The sequence below is a fragment of the Taudactylus pleione genome, unplaced genomic scaffold, assembly GCF_031769625.1.
Source record: "Taudactylus pleione unplaced genomic scaffold, aTauple2 ptg000115l, whole genome shotgun sequence".
Classification (NCBI taxonomy): domain Eukaryota; kingdom Metazoa; phylum Chordata; class Amphibia; order Anura; family Myobatrachidae; genus Taudactylus; species Taudactylus pleione.
Genome location: NW_028284517.1, coordinates 3,355,785 through 3,364,261, shown reverse-complemented (window position 1 = coordinate 3,364,261; position 8,477 = coordinate 3,355,785). Strand labels below are relative to the sequence as shown.

At 47.2% G+C, this 8,477-nt stretch overlaps 1 protein-coding gene across 1 annotated transcript in view; it reads left to right on the top strand.

The window, feature by feature from the left end:
* The first annotated feature begins 4,058 nt into the window (after positions 1-4,058).
* The window catches only part of LOC148524882 (E3 ubiquitin-protein ligase PHF7-like), a 47,736-nt gene continuing 43,317 nt past the window's right edge, over positions 4,059-8,477 (top strand). The window contains exon 1 of the mRNA XM_088471595.1: positions 4,059-4,255. Coding sequence (XP_088327721.1) covers positions 4,059-4,255 — 197 coding nt within the window. The remainder of the gene's footprint in view (positions 4,256-8,477) is intronic.

Sequence of the window (8,477 nt, the reverse complement as noted above, 5' to 3'; positions counted from 1 at the left end):
GGGGCTGCCCCATGGGTTCTGAGTGGTTTCCCCACCTTTGCACCCCAAAATAAAAAAATTGCACTTCTTTTCTCCTATTATACAGAGGCGCATCTTTTTCGCCTATTACATTGCATTGACTTGCCGTGTACGCGAAAAGCGGCTGGAATTGAATATGGAGATAAGTTTCCGCCACGCAATAAGCCGAGTTCGGCGATACTTTTCTGCGGATCTGGGCTTTTCGCGTCTAATTGAATACGGCCCCATGTCTCACCCTCAGGGAGGTGCGGATGGAAAAATTTTGAGTTTACTCTGACTGGCTCAGTGCGAGTTGCTAATTGGATTGCTACATGAATTTGCTATGTGAATTTGCAGCGAAAACGTCAACTCGCACCTCTCAATTCGCACCTAATTGTTTTCGTCCATGTCAGTAAGCAGTGTGTATTGCAGTGTCTGTGTCAGTAAGCAGTGTGAGGCATTGTCCATGTCAGTAAGCGGTGTGTGGCTGTGTCCACTCCATGCCAATAAGAAGTGACAGCGTCAGTAAGGAGGGACGCAGGAGGGGCGTGGGCATATAATAGGTTAGACAAGAATATATATGAAGTAATAGGTTAGACAAGAATATATATGAAGTCACTACTTTTGCTTTAGATAACTTGCTTTGTTTTCTTACATTACAGCCTCCAGCCTCAGAGAGTCCATCTGGACCACAGCCGTATAGCGGTGAGGTTACACAGCAGACGTAGCAGCCGTATCCTGCCTGCAGCACCACCTGAGATCCAACTTCTTTGGACAAGTAAGTCAGAACCAGAGACTGCTCTGGTCACACAGGGGGCATGTGATAGAAATGCAATAGAATTTCAAAGCATTTTTATACTGCAGGGTCCATAGGGTATCCACAGGATACCTTGGGGTATAGGCGATGGCTCTGCCGTCGGGCACCACACAGTTAATCTTTTAGTCCCAGGATGCACTGGGGCCTCCTCTCCTATACCTCACCCTCAGGCACCACACAGTCGGGTACCACACAGTTAATCTTTTAGTCCCAGGATGCACTGGGGCCTCCTCTCCTATACCCCACCTTCAGTTTCGTAGGTGCCCGGCCGGAGTCGGGTCACTGCACAGAGGAGCTGCTGATACAGCCCCTGAAGATCTTCAAGAGTGGTCAGCACGGACAGTCCAGTGGACGTCCATGCTGCCACTCCGACACCCCGCCGGCGCTGACCGCCCCAGCTAGCGGGAACCCCTGGGGGTCTTGGACTGTGGCCGAATCTTCACGGGGGACATTGAGGTAAGCAGCGGGCATCTGTGGTAGGCGCCCCCTGAAGCACAGTCCACCTTTTGTCCCCAGGGCTGGGGGCTCCCTGGGGACAGCTGCTTGTGGAGCGAGGCAAGAGCCTGCGCTAGCACTGAACCACCGGGATATGGGGCTGGAGCACCGCAGAGTTGCGCTCCAGCATCCTGGGGGTTAAAGGCATGCCAGGGGAGCGCTCTTCCCTGTATAGCGCAGGCGGCGCCTCCTCCGCTGCACACAGCGCCACTTTTTCTTCAGTGATTCAGCAGGCTGTTCCAGCGTTCCTCACCCGGGCCCGCCCACTCTGTGCTCTCCGGTAGCCATCTTTTTTGAGCTACAACGCTGGTCTCACACTGCGGTGCCTGGTTCCCCCCTGCATATCTCTCCTCCAGTAGTAAGGTCAGAGTATGCAGCACTATTCCTACTAGACATTAGGTCTTGTAGTCGATTATAGTGCTATTGTGCAGGTTGTTTTTTCTGCTAGCGCTGTGTCTGATTTCTTCTGTCAGCCTTTTTTTGCTATCGCTTTATCTTTCCTCCCCTCAGCCCTCTCGTTACTGTACTGTCAGGGTGGGAATTGCCTCACAATCAGAAGTTCTCACTGTGTGGTGGGTCACATTATTTATCCTGTCTGGGAGCGAAGATTCAATGCTAAATAGTGCTCCTCGCCAACTTGTCTGCTCCAGATGTAAAATAGGTAGAGGAGAAGGGGATGTATGTCAGGAGGGCTTATGTACAGCTGTTATGCCTTTTCCTATACCCCTACTGTGCCTGAAATGTCACAGGAGCCTCCATGGGCTTGCCAACACATGCTCTAAATGCCTTAGTGGATCAGTTGTCTGCCCCTGCTGCGTTCCCCCCACTGGGGTTCCCGCAGCAGGCAGAAGTCCTGTCCCCTGTACTAGGGGTCCAGGGAAAGATGATGGTGGCATACTGTCCCCCTCCACAGGCGCTTCCCCCCCGTGGAACCTGTCTGGGTTAACACTTTGTCCACTACGGTTCAAAACCTGACGGATGGGTTACAGGAACCTCCGTTTAGGCCGGCTAAGAGACTGTTGTTACTCCCCATCACTCAAGTATAATGATGACATGTAGTCTGATGAGGGTGATCTCCTAGATTTATTTGATTCTGAGCCCCCTCCCAAAGGAGTTGAGTCTAAAATATTTGTACCTCATACGGGCCGTCTGAATGGGCATGCTCATCACTGACAATGGCCTTCCCACGGCTATGCCCACATATGCTTATTTTAAGGAAATGATTTAACCACTAAGGCGCCTGGCTTATGCATACCCCTTTGCAGACAGCTATTTCACTAAATGGGAGTCTCCCTCTTAGGTGGATTCTCATGTGACACACTTGAATTCAGCTGTGTACATTAAAGAGGCAGCTTTGGATTCTTACTTCAAGGATTTCTGCGCCGGTGGTGTCCGCTCGCGCTCCTTGTGGTACGCTCTTGGCAGTGGCAAATGCAGGATTTCTAGAGGGGGGTTTCCAAATGCTTGATTTTAGAGTGAGTGTGGCCAGTCCATGAAGAGGGCATAATTAGCACTTATCCAGCTTTATTATGTTACATGCAAAGTATATTGTGTGTCATAATTCCAGCATATACAGGACCAGCAATCACAGTGAGCCATTAGATGCGGCAGTAGGTCCATCCTGTCTGAGCTGAATGTTTTATTTCAGATGTGAGCACCATTCCAGAGTATTGGAGCAAATCTGGGACTCTGGGGGGCAGCAGAAGAACCTAGCACTGTCCTGGACATATATATGTACATATTGGTCTCCTTATGTACTGGATAGAGTATTATTATACAGTATGAATAATTAACCCTATTGATGGTCTATACAGCAGTGCACCCCTAACAGTGCATGTTTTCCACATCTCCTAGTTGGTGCACAGGTGTATTTATTACTAGCTGACGCATTTTAAAAGATCCACAGGTGGTGCTAATCATTTCATTTGTGATACTGAGCCGAATATGCAGCGCTAGTAACATTCTATTATATTACTATTTCTATTGTGGTCATGGTGTGTGCTGGGGAGGGGGGTTTCCAGGCAGATGGAAACCCCCCCTGCGTTTGCCTATGCTTGGAGAGCAGATGTGGAATCCAAGAAGGGATTGGAATGCTTACCTTATAATGCTCAGGTTCTGTTTGGCCCTGATTTAAAAAAATTGTGGATACGCTGGCGACAGCTAATTTTGCATGCCTGTCTTCAGCTCCGATTCCATCCTGATCTGGGACCTCGTATTTTTGATTCTGTCATCCCCAGGGTAAGCCTAAGGTGCAGTCATTTCCGAGACCCTCCGGGGCCAAGAATGCTGCGTAGTCCAAGAAACAGACTTGGAGCGGTAGATGTCCGGTCACCATACCAGACGACAAACCCTCAGCCTGGCGGGTCAGGCCTCCCCTTGGGGAGGCCCACGGTGGGGGCCGACTTCTACTATTTGCCCAGGGCTGGTGTCAATTCACCGCAGACGGACTGGGTCCTTCTCACTTGTGTAAAGGAAGTGGTCTCCCACGGATATGCCCTGTCCTACCGAGAAGGCCTCCCCATCAATTTTTCACCGCAGGCCTTCCTTCAGTTTAAGAAAAGGCCATGGAAATCCAGTAGGTGGTGCGTTCTATGCTCCTGGCAGGGGTCATAGTGCCTGTCCAATCACCCCAAAGAGGGATGGGTTATTATTCCCACTTCTTTCTGGTACAGAAAAACGTGCGGTGCATACCGTCCTAGCCTCAACCTCAAGTCCCTAAACAGATTACAAAAGGGTACCTCGGTTCAGGATGGAAACTCTGTGTTCCATTGTATTAGCTATGGAACTTGGAGACATTGTGGTGACTCTGGGCATCCAGGATGCCTACCTGCATGTCCCTATTGCAACATCTCATCAATGTTTCCTCAGATTTGCTGAACTGGATCAACATTACCGGTTTCAGGTCTACCCTTTGGTCTCTCTATGGCACCACGGGTATTTACTAAGGTAAGGGTGGTCATGGCGGCCCTCCTAAAGTTTCAGGGGGTTCGCCTGCTTCCCTATATGGATGACCTCTTACTGTTAGCAGGATCTCCAGAATTACTTTGCAGCCATCTGCAACTGACAATATCGGTGTTGCAGACCCTCGGCTGGTGGATAGATTGGAAGGAGTTTTCACTTATTCCATCCCAGAGGAAGTTCCATCTGGGTGCACTGTTGGACTCTCAACAGCAGAGCATCTTCTTAATAGAGGCAAAGCTCTCAGTGTTGCAGACAAGGGTACACATTTGTCTTCAAGGTCGCCGAGTGTCCATTCACTCAGCGATGCGATTACTGGGATCCATTGTGTCAACATTTGACATGGTGGATTATGCCCAGTTTCACTCCGGACCTCTGCAGAGGTTGACTCTCTCCAGGTGGGATGGATTGCCCCGTCGGATAAAGTCAGAAACGATGGTGCTTTCTCCGGAGGGGTGCCTGTCTCTAACAACATTAAGGGATCCCGGACTGGGTCCTTCTCATGACGGGTGCCAGTCTTCGGGGCTGGGGTGCTGTGACGGGTCCACCCGTTTTTTTAGGGACGGTGGGCGTCAGCGGAATCGGCCCTTCCGATCAATATCTTGGAACTTCGGGCAGTGTTCAAAGCACTACAACATGCAAGACTTACTCTGCACAGACAACCAGTGCAAATTCAGTCAGATAACTCCACTATAGTGGCTTACTTAAACTGTCAAAGGAGGAACAGGAAGTCAGACGGCCCTTAAAGAGGTATCCTACATTCTGATTTGGACGGATGGCAATCTCCCGGCCATCTCGGCTGTGTTCATCCCAGAAGTCCTCAACTGGGAAGCGGACTTCCTCAGCCGGTATGATGTGCATCCAGGGGAATGGTCTCTTCACCGGGAAGTATTTCAGCTCCTAAGGGACAAATGGGGCCTTTCAGATATAAACCTCAAGGCCTCCAGACACAGCCGCCAGCTGCTTGTGAACGGGTCCAGAACAAGAGAAGCAGAGTTTCTCCTGGTAGACACATTATCGGTTCTGTGGACCTTCCAGTTTGTGTACCAGTTTCCTCCGTTATCCCTTCTTCCTTGTGTGCTTCGAAAGTTCAAGCAAGAAGGGGGTACGATCCTGCTGGTGGCTCCAGCATGGCCCAGCCATCACTGGTACTCTGCGGAGTCTCTCCATCGACACTTTGTTGCTGTTACCTCAACATTCGGACCTGTTGTCTCAGGGTCCTTGCTTTTACCCGGATCTGGGTCATCTGTCTTCGATGGCGTGGCTTTTGAGACATTCCTCCTATGGGCTAAGGGGTTCTCCAACTATGTGGTTAACACCATGCGCAGAGCTCGGATACTCGCTTCTGCCAGGATTTACCACAGGTTGTGGTTTACCTAGTTGATGGGTGTCACCCAAGGGGTACAATCCCCAGGTATTTCAGATATCCAGGGCTCTGGCTTTCCTACAGGTGGGCTTACAAGTTGCCTTGCATCCTTGAAGGTGCATGTTTCTGCACTGTCAGTGTGGTTTCAGCATAGGATTGCTCCGCTTCCTGATATCTGCACTTTTATGCAGGGTGTCCTTCGCATTCAGCCTCCCTTTGTCCCTCCAGTGGCTTCTTGGGATTTGGCTGTGGTCCTTAGGGCTCTCCAAGGACCTCCATTTGTACTCCTGGGCTCAGTAGACTTCAAATGGCTTACAGCTAAGACTGTATTTCTTCTAGGTATTACTTCAGCTAGAAGGGTGTCAGATTTGGGGGCTCTTTCTTGTCGCCCTCCCTTTATGATTTTTCACAGGAACAGGGCAGTTCTTAGGACTCGCCCTGGTTTTCTTCCTAAGGCGGTGTCTGGTTTCCACATTAGTGAGGAAATTATAGTACCGGCCTTTAACTCACCAGACCTTTCAGCAGGTGAGGTCTCATTGGATGTGGTATGTGCTCTACGTATTTACGTGGCTCATACCAGTTCCCTTCGGAAGTCGGATTCCTTGGTTGTCCTCTACGGTTTCCAAAAGAAGGGATGGCCTGCCAACAAACAGTCGTTGGCAGGGTGGATTCGTGTGGCTATCTTTGAGGCTTACACTTATGAGGGCATTCCAATGCCGCCCTCTTACTGCTCATTCTACTCGGTCTGTGGGTCCCTCATGGGCAGCTTGCCTTGGCGCCTTGGCTGTTCAGCTTTGTAAGGCGGCCAGGTGGTTTTCTGTCCATACCTTTGTATGATAGTATGCTTTTGATACCTTTTGCCTCTCAGGATGCTTCCTTCGGGTGGCGGATTCTCCTTTCTGCACAGGAGCATCCCCACCCTTGAAGGTTCTGCTTTGGGACATCCCCAAGGTATCCTGTGGTTACCCTATGGACCCTGCCGTAGAAAATAAGAGATATGGTAAGAACTTACCTTTGTTATCTATATTTCTACGAAGTCCATAAGGTTCCACAGGACTCCCACCCTGTTGCACCTGTGCTTCAGATGGGCTTGGTTATGGTCACTAGTTTTCCGTCTCCTTCTCTGTGAGAGTGTGAATCTTAAGGAAATGAAAAAAGAAATACTGCGCTGGTGTGTCTCTGTCAGAAACACCAATCAATTGTGTCAGTTTGAAAATCACACTTAAATTTATTAAAAATGGATACAAATACATACATGAAACACTAGACAATAACAATAAATGGACTTCAAAGTGCCTAACCTGTATATGGCTGATGCATTAACATTGATAAAATGTATACCATAAGGATATCCAATTAAGGTATTGAAATAGCAATGTCACATGTGTATACAATTGCTAAACACGGATTAATAACCGTGATATTGAAGGAAATCCAGCACTTGATGAAATAGGTAAATCATAAATTGAAATAGTCCTGGCCCGCAAATGTATGGGGAAAAAAAAAGGAGAATCGGAATAACACCTGTTCAGATGGTGGTGTCCCACTTAGAATTTAATGAATGGAGCCCCAGACAGGGGATTTACTCACGGAGCATCTCTGGCTCAATACTCCACATGTAGCAGGTGAAGTGGCAGGCTAAGCCTCCTTCGAGTGCCTGCAGCGGTCTCACTCTCTCACTCTCTCCGCCGGCGGAGGGGAAACAAGCGGCCTCCATTCTATGCCAGACTATGCAAGTCGGAAGTCTCCACGTGATCCGCCACGCCAGCAGCTGTGATGGTAATCAAGTTAATGTGGAAGACAGCGTCCAGTCTCAGTAGTAGCTGGGAGGAATTATATTGTAAAAAATCCAAATGATCTCCAATAATTTTGCAATAGCAGGTATCAAGGTGCTGGATACAGTAGATCAATGAGGTAAGCAGCAACGCGTTTCGGCAATGGCCTTTATCAAGCTGGATAATTCCTCATCATATGGATCCGATTTAAATAGAAGAGTCATCTCTTTCATTGGTTAATCAAAATTAACTCTTTCAGCCTATAACCATTTAATGCATCCCACTAATTTCATTTGTTCTTTTATAACCACATTAGTTTATTGCAACCTATAATTGATTCTAATCACAATTGGTATATTTATAAATGAAATAAACATTCTAAATCACAAAATTAATTAATATAAAAATACAAATAGTTGATATTCTGACAAAAAATATGACGGAGAATAAAAATTTTAATAATAATGATAAAAATAAAAATAATCTAAAAGCTAAAAAATATTAATTCATAAGTAGAAATTTATATCAATAAAACATTACTCCATGAATATTCATTGAACAATCATCCCTATGTCCCAAAAACATATATATATATATGCACACATCTGCATACATATATATACATTTACTACCAATATGTATAGCTATGGAGGAAATTTAATTAGCATATAATTTTGTTGAAATCAATTAACATTAAATCATTATAATCAATATCATAAATATATATCCATCGACACCATAAATGACAACCGACAAGATCAAAATAGATTAGCACTAATTAATGTACCTTGATATAAGAAAGTACATGAGCTACAAATTGGGGCAAAATCCCACAAAAACCAAAAGTATCAGAGGAGAATCAATAGAGTGGGGACTACAGAGTGCAAGGTATAGTATGTACCCCATTGACCACTCAGTACATAGGGGCACAAATGACCTGCACCCATGTCATCACTCTATGAATTCCAAAGCTTCATTAAGTCCATCTGGTTCTAGTGTCTGTAGCCTAAAGATCCACCTCGATTCAGCGTGGCATAAATTTCTAAATCTATCGCCCCCCCTAGGGGTT